Consider the following 24104-nt stretch of genomic DNA (forward strand, 5'->3'; position numbering starts at 1 on the left):
GACTTCCAAAAGCCATAACTTTTTTTGGTAGGTGAGACACTACTTTCTACTGGTTTTATTTATTATGACTTGCAATTTAATCTGAAGATGGGAAGAAAATCAGAATGTACCATTTTCTTACCCGCTTTGTATTTATAGTGTATTATCCACTATTTTTTTTTTTTTTTATACAGAGCTCCAAGGTTTTGTACATCCAGTAAACGGTTAAGATGTTTAGCGTTAAAGGGGCTGTCCAATAATTGATATTGTATGTGTAAAGAAAAGTTATGCAATAAAGATTAACTGTAGACACCTTTGATAACTGTTATAGCTGTTTATTGTATACAGGGGCTAAAGTACAGTAAATTACCAGCATCCAGAGGTCTTTTTGTAACTAGAGGTAGTCTGTAAGTCAGGTTTTCTTAAGTAGTGGACCGCCTGTACTTACCTACTCTGTCACTCCCATTGTCCTGTGCCGCCACCCGTCACTGAGGATTATAATGGTCAGATACTGGGACTGATCTTTCCATAAAAGAAAATTCCCCTGAATCTGTGTAGCAGCCCCTACATAATACTCTGTTAATCTCCACATGGGAGGTAGTGAAAGGTCCTCTTTAATGTTTTCAGTGCCTAAAGCCCTCAGTATTGTAAATAATACATGGCAGGAGGGGTACTGTCCTCTCAAAACCGTAAGGCTAAGCTCTGTCACAGAATATATGTTGCATAGCAGTTTGAGTTTATGAAATAGATATAGGTATATAATATTTCCTTTATGGTTATTATATGGAAAGCTCCCTTAGAGCAGTCATTTATTACCTTCTAGTACTAAGCTGCAGCATTACAATATTTGCTATTTTTCGGCGGCCGGCCAGTAAGTTTGGACCTTGGCTGTGCGAGCCCATAGCTAAATCTGCCTGTGACCCAGAACAAGGCGTGCTTGTGCAGTAGATCAATCATTGCGCCTGGCTCTCTCCTGACGGCCGTATTACTGCCTCACATAAACGCCTCCCGCTGCCACATAAACAAACTTGTTTCCTCTCAGGCCGCTGACATTTTTAAGGTCTCTGTAAAGGGTACAGGAGGCCTGCGGTCCTCCGCATGGTGTCACAGGGAGACCCCCAGTTCAACTCCAGCAATAAATGCTGCAAAGTAGGAACTCCCTAGAGGCTGCGACATGTTTAACCTCTTCCGCCTGAGCTTTAAAAGTCTTCATTTTCTACCCGTCCGGCGTTTGACCGTGTGTTAAGGCTTAGTTTATAGCAGCTGCAATAAAGTGGGGTGAATATGGCGGCAGTACACAACGAACTTATGAAATTAATAAAAAAAAAATAATAATTATAATTAATTTTAAAACAGCCGGAATCCTTAGGTTGGATTTTCGCGCTTCAATATAATTTTTTTCGAAGTTGCCGAAATATTGCAGCAGTATAAGCAAAATTTTACTGCAGTTTCACCATAAAACCGCAACTAAACTCCAACAATTGATAGAAGTGGAAATTGTAAATCCTGCCCCAGTGCATTCAGTGGTACTGTACAGAAATAGGAAGTATTGAGGGTAATAAAAAACCAAATCAGTCCACTAATGTTTACAATATATAATAAAAATCTTGTTTGCGATCATACATTATGCATAGAACAGATGGTGGGAAGGGAGTAAGACAAATAGTGCAGATCTGTCGTCCTCGCTCGGTATTATACATACGCCCTGTAGTGGAGTAAGTGAAGGCGCTATGGCGTAAGGTGCCATGATGCGGCTCACTGCTGCTCCATGCCAGGCTTATATCACAAGTTATTACCGGCGAGTCTTACCACTGCAATGTATCAGAATGGGCAGTGCAGATTTCACAGTCGCTCTTCAATGAGTCCAGGGCAGCCCGAGTAAAAATGTTCTGATGTTTTTATCTTCTAGGTCCTCAGTATCGATTGGAGAAACAGAACCAGCCAAATGTGCCTGTGGATCTGGACAGTACACTGGAAAGTCAGAATTCCCTGGAGTTCTGCCTGGTCAGAGAGAACAGTAAGTATTCACACTTATCTGTGCATCTCCGATCCTCTTTATAGGAGTATTTCCCCATAACCTGTGATTGATGGACTCCCTCTAGATGTAAGTATCAGGATGTTGGTTATCGTGCTCATGACGGATCTTTGCAGAGGGTCTGACTCCAGCTTTGCTGAAATGAAAATCTCGAGATAAGTGATGAGGGGGTCATGAGAAGATGGAAATGGAATACATTACATTTTAGTACAGGTTGTATTAGACCCATCCTTTATTTGGTGTGGTTAACCGTTTACAGTGTTGACCCATTTGGCCCAATGATTTTGGGATTAAATGGGGGATTTTCTGTTTTATAGATTAGCGTAGGTTTCTTAACACGGCAGCAATTGCAAATCATCCTTTACTAGTTGTCTGCCGCATTGATGATTTGTTGACAGGGTTTCCCACTGACTCATTTGCACAGCTTGGTTGAGGATGCTTGCCTTTTAAAAGGGGATAAAAAGCTGGCAAACAACACGGGTTCTGTTTACTAGATCTGGTGGCACCATGTGTACCAGTGATGCCAAGGGCATGTCCCCTTCCTCCGACACTGCAGCACTGCCTGTTCTTTGCAGTCCAGTAAAGAACATGCAGCATTCCAGTCCAGCAAACAGCACAAGCCACAGGCAGGCTTTGCGCAAGCTATCAGACTAAGGCAACATTCACAATGCCGTTGCCCGCCGCACCGTAGCAAGCGGGCAAACGGCAGTGCTGAAGGAGAGGGAGACCGCCACTCACCCCGCCCCTCTCTACAGGAATATAAGGTGCACGGCACCGTATTCCAGAGAAAGATAGGACATGCCCTATCTTTCTACGGGGTATGGAGAGGTACAGTGCCGCAGGTGTGCTGCACCCTACCGCTCCCATTGGGCGCTGTGAGTCCATTGCGATGTACGGGGGACGTATATCGGCCGTATATGCTTCCCAATACATTTGTGGCACCAGACTTGCACTGCGACGTCACTGCGGACTAGGGCCCTATATACAGCAGATAAACTGCCCACATAAGGGTGAAACCACTGCCAGGAACCTGGTAACAGACCCTAAGAGACCCCGCAGGTTAAAAGGGAAAACTTACTTCATCTGGCAGTTACTGAATGGTTGAGCAGGCGGGTACTAGAAGTCAGAGATAGACCAGTGTTCACACCAGGACACAGAAACCCATCCAGACAACAACAAACTGAGTTAAGGAAAGCGGGGTGACACCGGGAGTGATAACACAGAAGGACCAACAACATATACAGTCATACAAGCGAAGTTGGACAACACCAGGTCAAAATCAAGATGGTGGCGAGGCACAGAAACGGATAACAAGAGAGTGGTCGAGTAAACATAGCAGAGGTTGGATACACAGAATAGAAAAGTAATAGCGAGCAGAAATCGGGAAAAGCTAGGAGTGGACTAATATAACCAGCAAAGTGTAGTTGAACTGGGTATTTAAAGGAGTTCCCAGACACCACCCCAGCTGCTGACTGTATCAGCTGCCCATCACTCCAGTAACCCTTGCTGGACAGGGCTGGGCTGCAGTGGAGCTGGACACAGATGTTAAACATTGTTTCCCTATATTTGTGATGGTGTAACACCTTTAGGCAACACAGCCCCATTTATTTCAGAATTCCAGGATTGGACGGCCCCAGAAGAGAGATCACTGCTGATAAAAAATATTATAGCAAATGCTTTATATAAGGTGGGGGAATACCAATACAATCGAGTCTCCATGTACTTGTACCTGCATCTTCGCCTTCCATTGAAAACAAATGGGCTAAGATGTTAATGTAACACAAGGCAGAAGTGTCATTGTGTGTTTGATGCCGTCTGTATGCGAGAAGCGTGTGTTCATATCATTAAACACAAAGCAGATTATGTATTATGCAGATTGCATTGTCTGCCCCCACATCCTTATATAGAGCCCAGGCCCCGTCCGCTTCCCCCAAATATGCTGGAGATTTACAAGCCGAGAATCCAGCCCTTTCTACCCTCTAAAATACAAGTTGTGCAGACGCGCGTCCTTTCCACGGCTAATTGAATTTTATATCCCGCCGCTTGCTTTCTATGATGCTCCCCTCCTCATCTTATCATTAAGAACTAATTAGTATTCAAGGGAAATTGGTCTTAATATATTAAAATTGGTTAAGTGCCTTTAGACCTGTTTGAAAATCCAATGTCTTATTGGAAGCTGTAACTGGGGACTGAGTATGTAATTAATTGAATTACAATTAAGAATTTTCATTAAGCAAAATACTAGTACATTAAAATAATAAGGCATCATGTTTTCTGTCTGTTAAAGCCTCTGTTTTTTTTTAATGTGCCGGAAGCCTGAAAACTCCTAGTATATACTTTGGGGATATTTCATAGACTTGGGCAGGTATAGAAGGTCATGTAATGTCCAGATCATTTATCACCATCATAATGACGCTCGAGATGTTAGATTCAGCAGTTTTTCACAAAGGGATTGTATTGAGATCATGGAATTCTTTTTTAATTAAAATTAAGGCCCCCTTCACATGAACAGATCCACCATGTACTTCTATGGGCTCATACATACGGATGTAGCCGTCCACAGCGCAGGTCCCATTCCTGCAGCTCCAGCCCTCTCTTCTATTGCCCTTAGGACCTCACTGCAGACAACACTGGGCCATAAGGCTGTACAAAGTATGGCATGAAGATGACCCCTTGCTTAAAGGGAACCTGTCAGCAGAAATTTACCTAATAAACCACTACCATTATGTTGCCACCTTCCGGATCGTGTTTCTTTCATGGTCCAGTGCGGTAGCATCATTCAGAAAATCAACTTTGTAAACTGGTTGTATAAAGTCAAGGAGGTGGAGATTTTGACAATGAAGTCTTGATCTCTCAGAAAGCCCCCTTCACTGTAATTATTGGTTCTGCATCCAGAGACTCCACTAACCAGATCTCCTGAAGTCTGATGCACAATATCAATCACGGTAAATGAGGCATTCAGAGCTCCCCACCTTGACATCAGCCTCCTGAACTCTCCGCCTCCTTGACTTTATTCAACCAATTTTACACTGTTTGACAATATATTGGTAGGGTTTTTTTTAGACCAATTGCTGATGAAAGGTTCCCAACAGCCTGCCCAACAGTAAACTAATGACTTCTAGTTTGTCTTCTTTAAAGAGAACCCGTCATGCAAAATAACCCCCTAAACTAAATATATTTTCATAAACTGCCATTAGAGAGCATTGCCTCTATCCCTTCATTGTTCCTCTACATGCCTGTAACCCTAAGCAATGAGGTCCTAAAGCTGTATGCAAATGACCTGTGAAATGTCCAATGAGTCATTAGCATATTCAAGCTGTCCACCTTATTCATGAGTGGGAGGCACAGACACACCCCCAGTGCTTGACTGACAGCCTGTGTAACGCTGTGATGGCTGCTACATGTGCTAGCTGGTGGCCACACCCCCTGCAGCCTGTGTGTGTGTATGTAGGAGAGATACAACAGCTCCAGGATGCAGCCATGTTATAGCAGAACATGTCAGGTACTGGTGTAGCTGATGTCTGTGTATCACACATATGTATTAGGAGGATGCAACATGTCAGGAGATGCAGCTCAGACACTATTACTATACATTACACACAGACATGAGCAGGGGGAGGAGAGGGGAGGGGTAACAGGGTTGACATCACTGCCTCTGACCATGTGACCAGCCTCATTTACATAATAAAGAATAGATGATTTTACAATGATTAATGTATGAAATTACTAGATAAAGGCTGGGATGGGATCCTTGTGAGCTGCTCCAACAGGTAGAGATGACAGGACAAGTGACACAGACCTGATAACAGGTGTCCTTTAACAGTGTAGCATCACATGCCGGCCTATCGGACAGATGGGTAACCATGTAATGCATGGAGTACCATCTCTACTAGTTTATGGCTCCTTAAAGGGGTTGTCAACTTTTTCGTAATTAATTGATATTGTTTGTGTAATCAAAAGTTACATAGTTTTTCAATGTACTTTCTGCATCAATTCATCACAGTTTTCTAGATCTCTGCTTACTTTTCTGCTATAGAAAGCTTCTATGTTTACTTCCAGTGCATAGAAATCTGTCTATGGTGATGTGATGGACATGCAGGTGCTTGAGCTGTTATTATCATACATCTCTGATTACTCTCTGTGATAATAGCGAAGATCCACGAGGAGACGTCCCGTCCTGGAAGGCGCTGTCCCACACATATGTCATTTTCCACCTGACGAAGGCTCCAGCCTCGAGCCGAAACACGTAGTGTTTTACCCTTTACTTTTATTAAAATTGCTTTTATGGATATACCATCCCGGTCTGACAGCGCCTTCCAGAACGCGACGTCTCCTTGTGGATCTTCGCTACACAGCCAAGTCCGCCAACACTGGTTTGCCCGGACCTGAGTCCCGTCGGCAGTAGTCCCTCAATTTATTTTATGACACGCTCCATTTTTCACTAAACCAGGTGAGAGAGATTCTACTGTACATTTCCCTTATCAAACGAAATACACCTGAATCCTCTGCGCTTTTTGTCTCCCCCTCCCATTGGCCACGTTGATGCATACCTGTGGATTCCCACACTAACGCATTCAACGCCAGCCCTCCGTTTGTCTCTGTGATAATAACAGACTGTGCACATTGTTACATCACATGACCATGGACAAATTTCTATCCATTGCAAGCTATAGCAGGACAGCAAGCAGAGATCTAGAAAAGCATGAAGAATTCATACAGAACATATATTGGCAAATTTTTCATTACACAAACCATATAAATTATTTGCTTTAAGTCCATATGTTTTTATATCACTTATAGGCCCATGTTTCTATCCTTTACAAAGTTACTGGTGTTGAAGTACCCTTACACTGTCTATAGCTATCAAGTAAACATTGTTCAGCCAACAGCTATTCCTTCTGACCTCTCCATTACACACGAACACTCATTTTAATGGAGCACGTGTCTAAAGGGAAATCTGCCATCAAAATCACAAACTTTGAGACACTTACTCCAAAGACTGTGATTGTGATAATCTTCTTACATTTGTTATCTATGGCCTCCTTCCTTCCCAATTAATGAACCAGACAGGCTCTGTGCGGGTATTATCAGAGCCCCTCAGTGCTGTAGCTTCACAACCTGTCACATCCCCTCTGCTTCCTCAGCACTTCCCCCTTCCATCGACCTGATGTAATCTCCTGCACAGTGTAACAGCCTGTGAAGCTACAGCACGGAGGAGCCCGCAGCATTTTTTGCTTATTGAAAACTTGATGTTAGAAGACAGGAGGCCATGGATAATAAATATAAGAAGATTACCACAGTCACAGTGTCTGGATCTATGAGTAAGTGTCCCTGGTTTATCATGATGGATTTCGATAAGCTACAGCTAGCTACCACTAGGCACCTGTGGCATCTACTTTTCGACTAGTTAATGGTTGACTCCAGTAGATGTAAATAATTAATAATATGACTATTCTCAGCAATCTTGAGAAGAAATGTCTCGTATATGCACCATCTACAAAGGAGTTGTGCCTATAAGTGGAGCTACAAGATACTTGCACATCCGTAGGCACATTTACCTTTGGTTGCCCTTGTGCTTTGCTTTTTTCCTAGTCCGTAATTTTGGCATTCCTGGATAAATTGCGTTGTATTTTATGACAATGACACTCACCCTTTAGCGAGATTTTGCACTTCTATTCTTTATTTGTTGTCTTTTACCTCTATGTGTAATCATTTCTGCCGGGATGTATGACTCTTTCCCATCCAGCGCTGTTTTGCACCGTAGTAGCAATTTTCAGATAAATGACATTCATTCCATACATAAAGGCGAGTTTATTTGCACTTCTAGCACATGGCACTTCCACTTAAAGAAAACAATGACGTCTTCATTAATCTGCCTCTAGAACCCAGAGATTGTGGCTTTTAGGTCCTGCATTAGCCGCTGCAGCGAGCGCTGTGTCACGCAGTCTCCCATAGAGGCTAAATCAATGTTTCTGCCATATTTTATGCAGCACTTTATTTAAAAGCATCTGACTGATTATTTCCCGGCTCCCGACGCTGGCATCACGGGGGCTATATTTAAACAAAATCCGTCAGAAACCTTCATTTCCAAATTGGTTGTGATCCAAAATATCATATAAAAGGCAGGGAAATGTCTGGCATTTTGTAGCGTTATTCGCAAAGTAATTGACGTTTTGGCTTAATGAACGGTTACCTTCATTATAACTAATAGCTTCAAGAAAATGCAGGGTGTTGGTAAAGAAGGATATATGACGTCCATAATGGGGCCAGTGGCAGCTTTATGGGAAAAAGTTGTTAAAATCCCACAGTGCCTAAATCATTGGGGAGCGGAGGGGAAAGCAAGATTAACCCATGCCGTTCTGGAAAGAGCCAACTTCATTTTCCTTATACAGGTGAGAGGGGATATGTTTGCTATTTCCAGAGCCGCATATTAGTAATTATAGGAAAGTCATTCTAGTTGGGATTAATCTAAGGGGCCATTTTTAGTGTAAAGGTTGTGTGAGGAAACCGGAGGACTAGGACGAAAGCCACGCAAACACGGAGAGAACATACAAACTCTTTGCAGGTGTTGACCTGGGTGGAAATTGAACCCAGGATCCCAGCTCTGTAAGGCAGAAATGCTATCCACTAATAAAGGTTAGATGAAAGTTTACCTTTCTCTCTGCAGATCAGTGTCCCATGGGAGTGGCCGGGGTAGGAGTGACCCCCCCCCATTCCCACCCTCTGAAAACCGCTCCTTCATATGAGAGATCTGGGCATTTTTTAATTTGAAATGGGGGTAGTGGGACACTGCTCTGCAAATAGAAAAGTAAACTTCCTTCTAACTTTTATTTTTATAGGGAAAATCTAGTTTTATTATTTAAAAAAACGCTTTGGCAATGTGCAAACTATTCTCTATGGGGACATGGGGGTGACAGAAAAAGGGCTCCTGATGATAGGTTCATTTTAAATGGGAACCTCAGTCATCCTTATAATTAGGATGCAGGTTGGGTTGAGCCTTTCTGACTCATTAGCATAATTTCCCATGTTGATTTTAGAAGGCAAGAGGGGATACCACACTGACCAGGATTAAAGAAGCACCTTTGACTCTGCAAAAAACTGGGACCCTGCACTCCCTGTGTAGCGTGTGGGACAGCAGTGTAGGGTTAATTTAGAGGATGCTTGTTCTAAACCAGCACTGTGAACCCCAAGACTTTTAGGATCAATAATATGCTATCAAAATCTAGCTAGTTTGTTTATGTCCATGTGCAATGTGATAGCCAGAAAAAATTGGTTAAAAAAGCTGATTTTCTGCTAGACCTTTGGGGCACATTATTTTGTCAGGATTTGACCTTCTATCACTCAGTAGTACCTGTCTGACCCTTCGTATATGCTGTGCCTACTGTGTCATCTATAAAGTTCTGTTTCATGCAATTTAAGCAGTTGTTCACTTTTTATACATAAATTATTGTAACTTGTGTTAAAGGGCTTGTCCACTTCAGGCAAATAATTAGATCTTTTTTGTAGAATGAAAAATGATACAATTTTCCAGTATATTTTCTTTATCAATTTCACACAGTTTTCTAGATCTCTGCTTTCTGTCATTCTATGGGTGCGTTCCCATGACACTGAATCAAAGCGTACAGGTGCGGGCCACGGGCGTTCGCATATTCCTTTCTATGCAACCGTATCCAATCAGCAAACGGCCCCCGGTGTCTCATATTGTCCAAATGCAAGACATCAGGGGCTGGTTACCAATCGCACGTGTTCCCATAGAAAGGTATATTGAAATGGCTGTGGCACGTCCCCAGGCACTTTGATTTAGTTTCTAAACGGAGTCATAGCAAAATCGTGTGACGGCACCCTAAAGGAGGATTAATTTTTTTTTCCTGTGGGTGGTCATGTGCTCCTCACACCTTTGTTGTGTTGTTTGATCTCTGCATTTATATTTCTCGCCAACTCCTCCCTTCTGCTGTAATTTCCAAACAGAAGCCTGCTGCTGCACGTACTCAATGCTGCCAGAGGGGCTGTGCTGTGAAATTTCACAAACCAGTGTGCTTCAGTTCTCCAAGTCCAGCTACAATCCTAGAATATAAATGCAATTTTTACAGTCCTGCTGCTACTAAGACCACACACAAAAGTATGATTACACAGATCTCCAGGGTCAATGCCTAATGCTGTGTGCAGCTTTGTATGGTCAAAACTGCTGGTAGACTCCCTTCAAAGCCTATTACAGTTGTGTCATCTAAACAAATGGGGAGAACAATGACCTTAGTAGTCACGTTCAGGCCCCAGGCCAGTGATTAACTAAAGTCAGCTTCTCGGGGACATAAAAACGAAACATACGGTCTTCTAGCTGAAGCGCCCAGCATCATACATATAGGGAATGTGCAAGGTCTCTTACCCAGTTTTTCAAGTGGGGGTGAAGGGTATAGACAGCTTGGGCTAATATGTGACCAAGGAACTGACAGGGTCACTTAAAATAGCTTTCTGTACCCATTGGACTATCCATTTAAGTAAGGACCCAATTACAGTGCACAACCTGCAGCAAGAAATAAACCTTGTTGACATTTTATCTTTACGAAACACATGTAAAAATATTCAATACTGTCTGCCAAAATATAACTTACTGAAAGTATAGAATTCCTAAATGTTTTCAAACTGGACACTTCTCTCATTCAGACCATTGCAAAAAATAATCGCTTGCTATATCAGCTCAACAAAGATCTGGTAAACCTGAGCAATACATTACATCACTAAGAAGACGTTGCCCCTGATCCTTGCTCCTCCGTGTGTTTTGTTCCACAGGAAGCTCAAAGTCAGGTGAAGATCCAGGAGGAGAAGCTTGGCTCCTCTTGATGTGTCTGTATGTGGGTTATGGATGTGGTGGCTCAGGGTTTGAGAGCTTCATCCATCATATCTAATTATAATGTTACTCAAGCTTGTTACATTTCATCCAACAGGCTTTAAGGGGATTTAAGTGTCCCAAAAATGATCTGATCATACTTTCTACTTTACTGTAAGATATACATGATGCTTCTCTTATAGGTTCCAGAGGAGAAGAGCCCCAGGAGGAAGAGACACAGATTGATATTGCCACTGTGCAGGATATGCTTAGTAGTCATCACTACAAGTCATTCAAGGTCAGCATGATTCACAGGCTAAGGTTCACCACCGATGTCCAACTAGGTAAGACCACATATACATACTCATGTACAACATTGCAGGATTTTCTTTAAAATTCTACCTAATTCCTACTATTAACAAGTGGAACACTTAAAATAGTTTTTCTGAGATAATGATATTGATCTAGGTCTTGAGTATAAGGTCAATGCCGAACCTGACTCTACTATTCCCTTGAAAGGGAGATGAACTGCAATTCCCCACCTGGCCACTACACAGAGAACTGAGTTGTACTATTGGTTTTATTCTCTGTTATTGTTCTGATGCTGGTTTCAACTGCTCAATGTGGTCCCATGTGCTAGAGCAGTCTGATTAATGATTGATCCTAGAAAACCGATTTTAAAGAACTCCTGTAACCAGAATTTTACCCCTCACACCAGTAGTTCCTGCTGGGAAAGGGTTAAAATACCTCTCCGCATCACCTAAAATTATCTGCCACTTATGCATTGTGCTTTAATTACAGCCATTTTTCTGATATGCGAATGAGTAGACATGAGTCAACTTCTGAATAGAAGAGTCATGTTTTCTCCAGGCTGCCAGTGAACCCCGCCTCTATCTTTTGATTGAAGTTCTCACTCTCTCCACCTCCTGTCCTTACCAGAATGCTGTCCCTCTCACTGCATGGTGTATTAAGCAGTGAGCACTGTGTGACACCATTATGACACCATTACATGCCCTTTCGATGGGCAGGGTCAAGCAGTGGTGGGCAGAGCCATGTACCGTTGGGCAGAGCCAAAATAGACAGACAGGAACAACTGTACTGATTGGAGGAGGCAGATGTAAGCTGGAACGCCTGCAATGTACTTTTCAATAAAGACACAGTGGGGGTGGGTGAGTAAGGTTTATTGTACCTGTTCTTGATGACAGGTTCCCTTTAACTATAGCATTATTTGTGTTACTCATACAGCATCATCTCTTACTATAAGATATATTTGCACCGCAGTGATTTGGCTTTCATAGGACATGTTGCCAGCTCTGCTGTTTTGCTCATTCATGGTAGTTGTCCTTTATTATTTGTAAATATGGATTAATTTCCATTTACTGAATCCAGGTTATAAGCAGAATTTATGACTTTATTCTCATTTAAGGAGACAACAGCATATGGCTATATTTATACCATGCATATTTATTTGCCTTTTATTAAAGACTAATGACTTGTTTTTGTCTTGGGATCAGTAGCATATTGATATGTCTTAAAGATGAGTAATCCCTAATTTAGGTAATTTTAATATAGTATACATGTTTATGGCCCATCTGGAGGAGGGTGCATTTCGCACCTTATAACTTATCTTGTTTAGGTGTCTGAGGGATAGCCTTTTAAAAGCACCTTAAATGAGCACCAAAGCCCATGACACCTTGAAGGGCATAGTATCCCATCATTGAAGACCTCCCTCAACCATCGTCAAACTGAAGCTGACAGTGTACGGCACAAACGTATGAGGGATGTATATACGGCCGACGTATATATACGGCGTATATATCTCCCCCATACACGGCAGTGGGCCCATGGCGCCCTAAGGGAGTGGTATATCCTTCTGTAGCTGGGAGAAGGATGAGACATGTCCTATCTTTCGCTGTAATACGGTGCCATGCACCATATATTGCTATGGAGAGGGGCAGGGGTGAGCGGCGCACATCCCCTCCTCCTCTCCCTGGCGCTGATGTATGCCCACCATACTACAGTAAGGCAGGCATACATCGTGTGAATGTAGCCTAAGGCCCCATGTTGTCAAACTTATGGGGGCCCTTGATACTTCCACATCTTGGCCCGCATAGACATCTATTGCATCCTATCATGGTGTGGTGAGTACACACTGGGGCACATTTACTAAGGGTCCGCAGCCGCGAATCCGTCGGGTTTTTCCAGAATATTTCCGCTTTGCGCTGTAATTCGGGCGTGGCCACCGGACAACCCGAAGGATTCGGAAAAACAGCAGAATTTAAAAAGCCATTTGTGTCGCAAGATCAAGCACTCACATACACCAGAAAAAAGCAGGTGAACTTCGGCGGACCTCGGCGCAGCAGCGAAACATGGTGAATATCGGCGCACAGACCTTAGTGAATCGAGGCAGAACCCGAATCAGCGTCGGAGAACCCGCCGCTGGATCGCGACTGGATCGGGTAAGTAAATGTGCCCCACTGTCTTGCCGTGACCGAGCTGCGGGGCTGCATGCTCACCTCTTCTCACCAGCACCCAGCTGTAAGCTCACCAGGGCAAGCATATTTTCATGTGCATGAGGACTAACTATTGTGAATCAATAGTGCAGATGATAATTATGATCTTTGTAAAAAGAATTATGTTCCTGTGTCCTTCATTTCCCCATGCCTTGCTCTGCAGTGTGTCTAAATCTATACATTGTATAGATCCTGTATATACACACTTTGCTAAGCTAAGTGGATTTATTTGTAGGAATCTTGCTGGACTTGCTGAGTAACTTCAGTTACTTCTGAGGAGGTGAGGGCAGCTTATAACTGACTCATCTTTAAGGCAAAGACCTGAAGAGGTTTGTCTCCGCCCACTTCTCTGCTGATTTCAGTAGCTTCAGAACAGAAAATGCCATATCTCTGGAAATAAAATGGCGAAGCACATAATATATGCATCGTTCTGTTTGTTTTAACAATTTGGTAAAAATAATTATGGAATTGGAGTTACATTTTAAATACATATTTGATTGAAACCGATCCTGTACCGAACAGTGTATCAGAAGTCTTATACACAAAATAGACATAAAGGAGGCTAAACATTAATTCTTCCCATACTTAGAGCATATTTCACTAGATTATTTCAAAGAAGATTAGACTCAATTATTAGTTTTCAAGGAGTAGCTCATTAGACACTTTATCACGTCCCTTTATCTTTCAGCTGATAGTGGAGTAAGGGGCAGAAAGCTGATTTATGTTCAATCAACATTTATTGATGAATAACGAATATAAACAGAATTTTCAGGACAAGAAGGGTGGTCTCGCAGGACCCCTGCAATTAGATACATATCACATCATGTTGTAGAATGGCAAGGCAGCAGGCTATACATTTATAATGAGATGTAGATCGTGAGATACCGGCTGTGGGGGTCTGCCCACCCTTTCCGATGATAAGACGAGACAAAGACACGAACAGGGGGTAGACAGTACAAGACATAGACGAGGAGGGAATGACCGGGTGGGGAAAAAGGGGGGGGGGTCTGGGGATAGGGATGGCTTCCGTGTCATGTTTTGGCAGTGCACTACAGGCATGTTAATTAATTGCAATGCAAGAGTTCTGAACGGAACAGATTCGGGAAGAGACCGAGTTATTTTAGGCCAAAAGGTCCTGGAAGGCCGGGGTTGACTGGTAGTCTTCCCAGGGGGTCCACACAGTGGCTGTCTTACTCGGGTCAGGCGTGTCCTCGGCCACCAACTCCTCCATTCTGCGTATGTATCGGAGCTCCTGTATCCATTCCACAGCCGTGGGTGGATGAGGGCTCTTCCAGTGTCGAGGAATCACAGTCCTTGCCGCTGTAAGAAAGTGGCGAAGGAGTCCTTTTTTAATGGAGGAGACGGAGCCCGGTAGCACGGAAAGAAGGGCAACCTGTGGGCTGAATTGTATCGTCTTACCAGACACTCTGCTATAGGTGTCAAACACCAACCGCCAGAAGTCCTGTATGATCGAGCAACTCCACCAGATGTGAAGAATGGATCCCACCTCCACACCGCACCTCCAACAGAGCTCCGAGACTCCAGGATAAATCCTGTGGAGCGTGAGGGGGCACCTGTACCAGCGTGATAGAATCTTATAGTTCTTCTCCTGAGCACTGCAGGGCAGAGGGAGTTTATGGGAGAACAAGAAGGCTTTGTCCCAGTCTGCCTCTGTGAGTGTGGTTGATAAGTCTGTCTCCCACGCTGCCACAAACCCTGGGTTCCCCTGGGAGGACTCAGCGAGCAGTATAGCATACAGCTGAGACAAGACGTGGGCTGGGGGTGATGTGGGTCTAAGTAGCGCCTCAAACCCGGTTAGGGATGCCCCAAAGCTAGAGTCAGCGTCCGAGCCTACGTACGAGGTTAACTGTTGGTATTCCAGCCAGGACAATGTAACGTCTGGATTGGAAGCTCTCAAAGAGTCCCAGGAGGGCAAGGTGCCTCCCGATACTACCTGGCCCATACGAATATCTGTTCCCACCTCCCAACACAGGAATCTCCCTCTCCCCATCCCTGGGGGGAACGCTGGGTTGTTAAATAGGGGAGTGAGGGGGCCCTGTATTCTAATTATGGAGTCTCGAGACGCAAGCCTGTCCCATTCCCGGAGGAAGTATGGGGAGAAGAGTGAGTGTGTGAAGTTCTCTGGCCGCTGTGCCGGCCGAATCCATGGAATGGTGCGCAAGTGAGGGTGGGTGAGGTCTGTCTCCAGAGAAACCCATTGCTTGGATGCTTTGTGATAGTGCCAGTCTACCATGCGCATGAGCAGTGATGCGGAGTGGTAAAGTTTGGGGTCAGGAAGACCCACCCCCCCAGCAATTTTGGGTCTAGCTAGTGTGGAGTAGCTGATCCTACTTGTCCCTCCCCCCCACACAAATCTCCGGAAGGCTGCTTTTAGGCTTGTAAAGAATGAGCCCGGGGGGCGAATCGGTAGCGTTTGAAATAAATATAGGAACCGGGGCATTACGTCCATCTTCAAGACATTGATTCGGCCGAACCAAGAAAGGCCGCCACTGCGGTATTTGGCCAAGTCCTGTATTGTGCGATTCAGGAGAGTTTTATAGTTAAGGTTGTATAGGCACGAGAGGTCCGCTGGGATGTCAATTCCTAGATAACGAATGTGTGATCTCTGCCATTTGAATGGGAATTGGGAGGCTAGGTGGGATATTTCGCTTTCGGGGAGGGAGATGTTCAGGGCTTCTGATTTCGATAAATTAACTTTGAAGTTGCTAAGGAGGCCAAAGCGGGAGAACTCTGCTAGGATGGACGGGAGGGAGATCCGGGGCTGTGACACATACAAGAGCAGGTCGTCCGCATAGATAGCGGTCTTGTACTGCTTAGGTCCGACCTGGAGACCGTGTACACTGGGGTTGCCACGAAGCGCCACCGCCAGGTGTTCCATAACAATAATATACAATAGTGGGGAGAGGGGGCAGCCCTGGCGGGTTCCGTTCTGGATCGAGAACGGCTTGGAGGAGGTGCCATTTATTCTTACTTGAGCTGTGGGGGCTGAATATAGAGCTTTAATCATGCTCAGAAACCTAGGTCCTACCCCAATTTGTTCTAGGGCCGCCCAGAGGAATCCCCAGTGTACACGGTCGAACGCTTTTTCCGCGTCCACTGACAGTAGGCATAGCGGTTGTTTAGCAGACTTAGCCCGGGATATCAATAGCAAGGTCTTATTAGTGTTGTCCCGGGCCTCCCTCCCGCGGAGGAATCCCACCTGGTCTTTATGTATGATGGAGGGAAGAATGGTCCCTAATCGGTTAGCCAGGAGTTTTGAGTACAACTTTATATCCACGTTAATCAACGATATGGGGCGATAGTTGGCACACACTGTGTGATCTTTTCCCGGCTTGGGGATGACAGAGATATTAGCTTTAAGGGATTGACGCGTGAAGGGAGTGCGCAATGAGATCCCATTGAAGACCCTAGTAAGGAAGGGGACCAGTTCCTGTCTGAGTGTTTTGTAAAATCGGGGGGTAAACCCATCGGGTCCAGGGGATTTCCCGGCGGGGGTCAGTTTTATTACCTCTGAGAGCTCTTGCTCCGTAATGTCCTCCTCGAGTGCCCCCCTATCTTCATCCCTCAAGTTAGGGAGTGCCGTGTCTGTAATGTACGCGTTCATTTTGTCTTGGAGTTGTATCGGGGTCATATCTTTATACTGGCCCTGTATGTTGTAGAGTTCCTGGTAGTATGAACGGAACACATCAGAGATTGTGGAGGGGTCGTGTGCCACCCGCCCCCCCCCATCCTGTACCTTAGGGATATATGTGGTAGCTGACCTAGGGTGAAGAAGCCTCGCTAGGGGCCCACCACATTTGTTAGAATGTTCGTAGAAGAATCTCTTATTCCTGTCCCTGTACCTCAGGTGCTTTTGGTCAAGTATGTTTCGTAATTCCTCCCTAGTATTAAGCAGCTCGTTCAGCACTGGTTGCGAGCCCCCTGCCTTGTGTGTTGCTTCTAGCGCTTGAATTTTACAGAGCAAGTCCTGGACTTTGGCGGCTTTCTCTCTCTTTAAGCGTGCTCCATGTGAGATAAACTCGCTACGGATCGCTCCCTTTAATATTTCCCATTGAACTGGGAGGGGGGTGTGATCGTCTACATGGGTGTCGAGGAAGTTAGCAATGCACTGCTTAACCCCTGTCATACAAACTGCGTCCTTCAGTAAATTGTCATTTAATCGCCAAGCCCATGGGGTAGAGTATGGGCCAGGCACATTCAGGGTGATAGATATCGGAGCGTGGTCAGACCACAGGGCCGGGGCAATGGCGGCTGTGGGTTGCCAGCCCAATGCATAATGGCTTAACCAGAACATGTCAATTCGACTGTACGATTGGTGTGCCGGTGAAAAGTATGAGTAATCTCGGCCCTGTGGGTTGAGGACACGCCAAACGTCCACCAGCTGTGAGTTATGCAAGGCCCTTTGTAGGGAACGCATCTGAGCGGGGGCCGCGGCGGGTCTAGGGGTGGAGCAATCTGTGCGTGGGTCCATTATGAAGTTGAAGTCGCCCCCAAGGATAGTCACTCCCTCTGCGAAGTCCCGCAGTTTAGTCAGGATAGATCTACACATCAGAATCTGCCCTTTGTTGGGGAGGTAAAGAGAGGCCAAGGTAATCAGGTGCCCCCACAGTCTCACCTTAAGAAAAAGATAACGTCCCTCGGGGTCAGTTTTTGAATCCAGCACCTCATGAGTCAGTCTCCTGTGGATCGCAATAGAGACCCCTCTGGATTTGGAAGCTGGATTTGTACTATGATGCCAGGACGTGAAGAATCTGTCTCGGAACCCTGGTATCTGGCCGGTACGGAAATGGGTCTCCTGTAGAAAAAGAACATCTGCTTTAAGCTTGTGCATTCGATATAAAATCTGGCTACGTTTTTGAGGGACATTCAGTCCCCTTGCATTAAGAGAGTAGCATGTTATGGGAGCCATTGCGGGGGAATATGGGTAGAAGGGCAGACACAAGAGGGGTAGTTAAGGCAAGGAGTGGGTAACAAACGGTGTGACAAAAGACTCACAACAAGAAGACAGAACAATAACAAATAAACTGTCGGGTACTATGTACCACTAATCACTATAAACTCTAGTGGGGTCAAGGACCAGAAGGGTCTATCCACCTTTAACTCCGACTAGCGCAGTCAAGGGCACCCCGGTGGGTAACGGGCTTTCTATGAGGGGGCTCCCCCCCCGGACACCCCCCCCCCCCAAAAATAGATTATATTGTGTGTCTACAAGGACACAATGAGTTATGCAAGTCATAGGCATCGGAACAAAAGCATAGAAACTGGTAATCATCCCTAACAATGGAAAAAAATAAAAGCAACTATACTGGGATGAGGTTAAATGAGGTTGATATAGCAACCCAAGGTAAACATATGCACTTACAGCTGTGAACAGTAACATAAACATAGAAGTCTCGCCTCCTCCCGTGGTCGCACAGATCCTCCCCCGCGACCTCTTAGCTCACCATTCGTTTGAGTGATTATACTACGGTCCCTGTTAGTAGGAGCTGAATGATCCAGCGGGATTATTGCGTAGGTCGGGAACCAAGGTCACGGGGCGGATCCCGCCCCAGGGGAGTCGACGAGAACCTCAGCCCCCACAAGAAGGGGTGCACCAGACTATAAGGCAATTACAAAATTCAAAGTAAAGAAGGAAAAAGAAAGATATTTCCATTGTGATCAAACGCCCTCAGGTTGCTGGGCCGGCCCCGGTGGGCCTCCTCTTCTTCCCCTGCGCCCTCCGGAACGTCCACGAGGGTTTCTCTGGGGACGAGGGGGTAGGGCCCCTCTCCCCCCTGGAGGAAGGGTTGGGAGGGATGGCCAATCCTGAATGGCGATTGGGGGCAACTCTAGGTCCCTGGAGAGGGCTGGTAAATCACCCGGGTGACGTAGGGAGAAATTTCTTCCCGCTCGACGAATTTGCAGGCGGAATGGAAAGCCCCATGAGTATTGAAGTTGACGCTCCTGGAGAATTGCTAGGAGAGGCCTTAATGCCCTGCGTTTTTGTAGAGTGAGGCGGGAGAGATCTGGAAGGAGCTGAATAAGATGGCCCTGAAAGTTCGGTGGGCCTTTTTCTCTCACCGCCCGCATGATGCTGTCTTTCACTTGGTACCTGTGCACTCTACATATCACATCTCTGGGTCTCTCGTTGTCTGGTGGCTTAGGGGCTAGGGACCTATGTGCCCGGTCAAGTTCCAGCGTTGTGTCAGGGGGGACCCCCAAGATCCCATTAAATAATTGCCTGAGGATAAGGTCTAATCGTTGGGGTTCAACGGATTCAGGAAGTCCTCTTACTCTTATATTATTCCTTCTCCCTCGGTTTTCGGTGTCATCAATGGCATCAGTCAGGTGTTGAAGTTGCAAAGAGTGCGTGGCCAACAGCTCCTCATGACGGTCAAGCCTAGAAGTGGTGATTGTAGCGGTTTGCTCTGTGGCAGATACCCGCCCTTCAAGGACCTGAACATCTGTACGCAATGTAGCTAATTCCGCTCTGTAAGCCGCTTCAAGCCTGTTCACATAAGATTCCATATCGTCCCGAGTTGGGATAGCAACAATGTGTGTTCGCAAATCGCTGATGTCGGCCATTGCCTTTGTCATATAGATCGTTTCCCGTGAGGGATAGAACTCCCCAATTGAGGGTGGATAGTACGCTGAGCCGGTCCCCTGAGAATGAACCCTGGAGGGGTGGAAGGCATCTGGGGTAGACGGGCCCGAAAGGTCCGATATAGGAGAACCAGGGGGCAGGTAGTCTAGAGGTGAACCGGGGGTCTCTCCTGCGCCCCGGGCATCCCTCTCTGTGGCCAGCCCTCCATCCGCGGCTGGTGATGATAATGGCCTTTTAGAGACCCTGGTGGTAGTGGCCGGGGGGGCTGTTGACCCTGCAGGGGTCTCTTCCCAGCCCTTGTACTCGGGCCCTGGAGGATGTGAGGGATGCCCCATGTGTTGCCCCTGTGGGGTACTCACGGTTGCAGGTGTACCCCTGCTGTCTGATGGCTCCTCTCCGGGTGGCTGCAGCGTGCACGACCGCTGCGCTTCCCCCTGGCAAAATGGCGGCTGTGCCTCCACATGGTGGGCCGCCTCCACGTGTTCCGGCGGAGGCGACTGCGTCCCCGTGCCGGGATGCGTGTCTGGATGCCGGGGCCTGTCGGCTGGTGGTTCGGGAGTCGGGAGCTGTCTGGCCTCAGGGTCCGGCTCCAATTGCGGTTCCCGCTGCTGTGCGGGTGATGAGGTCCCCCTCTGATGCAGCCGGGCAGCGGGAGTCTGCGGTGACGAGGCCCCGGCGGCCATCTTGGCTGCGGCCGCTGGCTGCTCGGGGAGGAAGAATTTACCAATCCCCGCGGCTGCGAGGACCGGTGTTTCAGGAGGGGCGTCCGTTCCCCTCTTCTTCTTCCGAACTCCCATCTCGTGGCCGTGTTCCGATGCCAAGAAACCCTGTTATCGGGTGAGTGGAGGGATCCGGAGCGGGAGCTCGAGGTAAACGTGTCCTCACTCCTGCATAGCCAGGCCACGCCCCCATCAGAAAGCTGATTTATACACACTGTTAAAAGCAGGAAGAAAGGCAGGGGAAAAATAAGGGAACATGAACGTGTTTCTTTAATAATGTATATTATAATCATTTGCCTATTGATTTATGTGATTTTGTTAAAAGTTTAGTTAAACTTCAAAGGAAGTGCCCCAACAAGGTAACCTATACCCCATAGCTAGGCCCCCTGATTGGCATTCACTTCTGAGCGCTGCTTCCCATGGAAGTGAATGGTCACGCAAGCACACTGGGACTTCATTTGACTTTCAATACGTCAGTCTCCTGATTCTTGAGATTCCCAACAGCAGGACCCCCGTCTTTCTCTAACTGTGCCCTATTCTGTGGATAGGAGAAAAGTTACTATTAAATGACAACCCCTTTAACTTAAAGCATCTGCACTCCAATCTGTGAGAAGTACCATCGTCTATCAGGTGCCATTTACACAATATTACTATTTACAACCATCTCAAAAACCTATTTGTAGCTATACATTGTCTTCAGGCTGTAAATATCTCCAGGTATCAGCGGCTATAGGTTGTCTGTCACACAGCACAGACAATTATATCTGGGAAATCTACTTCCCAAGAGCTATCGATTCCCGGCCAGCAGCTTTATTGATCACACTCCTTGAGTGAAGGGAAAAATATATGGAATGAACAAACTCCCACAGACTGCACTGCAGAAGGTGACTGTGTGCGGACCTGTGACCTGGGAACCCCGTCTGCTATAATCACTTGCAAATCCTTTAAGTATTTAATTTGCTGCAGCGCCACCGCAGGTGCTTTAAAGCATTACACCATACATATTCAAATCCATGCAAATTCATATGTTGCCCAATCTGGCCCATAAATAAAAATTTTAGACAGAATATCTCTTTCCCATCCTTACCCTCATGGAGATATCACTAATAGGATACATTAAAAATGGATTCTCTGAACTAGACCCACTCATTTCATCGTCCCAGGAGTCATGGGAGGCAAAGAAAGGGCACAAGGAAAGAAAAATTCAGTGGCGAAGATCATAGTCGGTTAAGTTATCCAGCATTGATGGGGTATGCTAAAGATAGATGCAGGACCATAACTTGATGGGGTGCAGAACGTGTTTGTGCACCAGGGCACAAGAACTGTAGGTAGCAAATGAGGAGTTTTTTATTAAGAGGGTCTGGTACAGGATATAGATTGGGGCACAGCAGCTGTAAAGCTTGTTATACTCCATCCATAGGAACCCCCATCGATCAGGAGTATGGGACTTCTCGCAATTCAGATAATGGGTGTCCCATTCCCAATAATGGGTGGGGCCCATCTTTCTCTGGCACACTCATTCAATATCTAATTGCATACAATTTCTCACTCTTCAATACTATTGAATGGAGCAGCATGACAAGTACCCATCCTCTCCAGATTGCTGGGAGGTCCCATTATTCCAATCGGTGGTGGCCACGGGTCTCAGGCCCTCGCCGATCAGCTTGTTATCCTGTGGATGGGGATACTCTCCTAACTTGATACAACTCCTTTGAGTTAAAATACTGAATTTATGACTAATATGAAACTGGTGGAAGTCCAACCTATTCCTTACAATGATGCCATAGACTTCCTCCAATCTCTTGAATGGGATGAGGATGCTGTAAGTGTTCCAGTAACAGCTATCTATTGTTTAGTAATCTGGGGAGAAATATTACATTTAATAATGGCTACTATGGGCTATGAAGGGGCTGCCGTTATATATCCTAATGCTATACTTCCCAGTATTTATTTTGTGCTCTTGTCATTGCTTGAGTGAGTATATGGTTTACGTGCAGAAGACACAGAAATCCTCACCATAGAGTTCCCCTGTATGAGGCTGTAATAGATGGACGTAGCCAGGACCATCCTGCAGATAAATATAATAGAGGTTTGCACGCTCTTTACATGATAAAAAGGCAGATGAGTGACTGGAGCGGCTGCTTTCTCCCATTGCACAACTCCATGCCTGGCCCACTTGCCCCTTGCTGGAAAGATTGATGGCTTTGAGGGTGACCTTGGCTAGGAGCAGGAGCCGGTGATGTATGTACCAGGCTCTCTCTGCTAAATGGGCCCAGATTTGTAGTGCTAATATTCATGGGGACGCAGGCCCAAACTCACTGTGGCTATAAATCAGCGGCCACTTTAGGTGTCACTGCTGGTTTATATTCGGCTACTGTCGAAAAAATCACTCTAGGTCTAAACCTCCGGCATCATCTGTACATCTGGAGGAATTTGGTATCTTGCCTTATTCTTACCCGTGGAGGAACCTGACTGAGTCCATCAAGTGAACAACCTCTTAACAGCTTCACTGCCAAAAAGGTCAATGATCCATTACTGGCTCTTGGCTACTATAGAGCGAGTGATGAGCTAGTGATGTGCGGGGGACTTGATGTATTAGAGAATCAAGGAACTGGTAGACTTTTATAGAAGTAGTTAATATTGCATCACTTCGCTCATAAATTTCCTTCTGTGTTTTTTTTTTGGGCGTCTGCATCTTTTTATGTTAATGTTTGGCTCCTGATTTTGAAACTTTGTAAAATGTATCCTGGTAAAAGAATACAATATTTCAGAGATAGTTGAACGCTGTACCATAGAAGTAAATTGAAATGCACATGCCCACCACATTTATTTTGGAGGTACATAGCTTCCAAGACATCGGACGCCCTCTATTTAGCAAGTTATCCCCCATTTTTTTTGATTGATGTAACTGGTAGCTAGTGACTATTTCTGAAATCTAATGGGTGTGGCAAGCAACTGCATAATATGCTAAAGTGCCACTAGAAGCAGAGCAGGGCACCAAAGACTCCATTCATCGGCTCCCTCTAGTGGTGGCAGCACGCACATAGACTTTTTTGTGACTTGATTATGTGGCTTTCTAATACAGTAACTAATAAAAAAAAAAACAAAATCTGTCAACCCCTAAATGATCAAAATATAAAGATCGTGATCCGCCTTCCACTTGTTGTTGATCTCAGTAGTTTTTGTATTTTGTATTTATTCTTGTCGTAATGTATGTGAACCCCTTATTGATTGTACAGCACCAGGGAATTATTGGTGCTCCATAAATAAATAATAATAATCGTAACTTTTTAAAGAATGTGACGTTGAGTGGGGACGTTTGACATAATGGAGCACATTGATAGAGAACGCTGTGAGTTCTATACGAGAAGCCCGCGAGCAGTAACATTTCTGTCTCTACGTAACCTTCCAAGTCTGGTCAACTCACAGC

At 45.5% G+C, this 24104-nt stretch overlaps 1 protein-coding gene across 2 annotated transcripts in view; it reads left to right on the forward strand.

The window, feature by feature from the left end:
• The window catches only part of MAPKAP1 (MAPK associated protein 1), a 120164-nt gene that overhangs the window by 73232 nt on the left and 22828 nt on the right, over positions 1–24104 (forward strand). For both annotated transcript variants that reach the window (XM_072123720.1, XM_072123721.1), the window contains exons 8-9: positions 1889–1996; positions 11042–11182. In XM_072123720.1, the coding sequence (XP_071979821.1) occupies positions 1889–1996; positions 11042–11182 (249 nt within the window). The remainder of the gene's footprint in view (positions 1–1888; positions 1997–11041; positions 11183–24104) is intronic.

The sequence above is a fragment of the Engystomops pustulosus genome, chromosome 9 (assembly GCF_040894005.1).
Source record: "Engystomops pustulosus chromosome 9, aEngPut4.maternal, whole genome shotgun sequence".
NCBI lineage: Eukaryota > Metazoa > Chordata > Amphibia > Anura > Leptodactylidae > Engystomops > Engystomops pustulosus.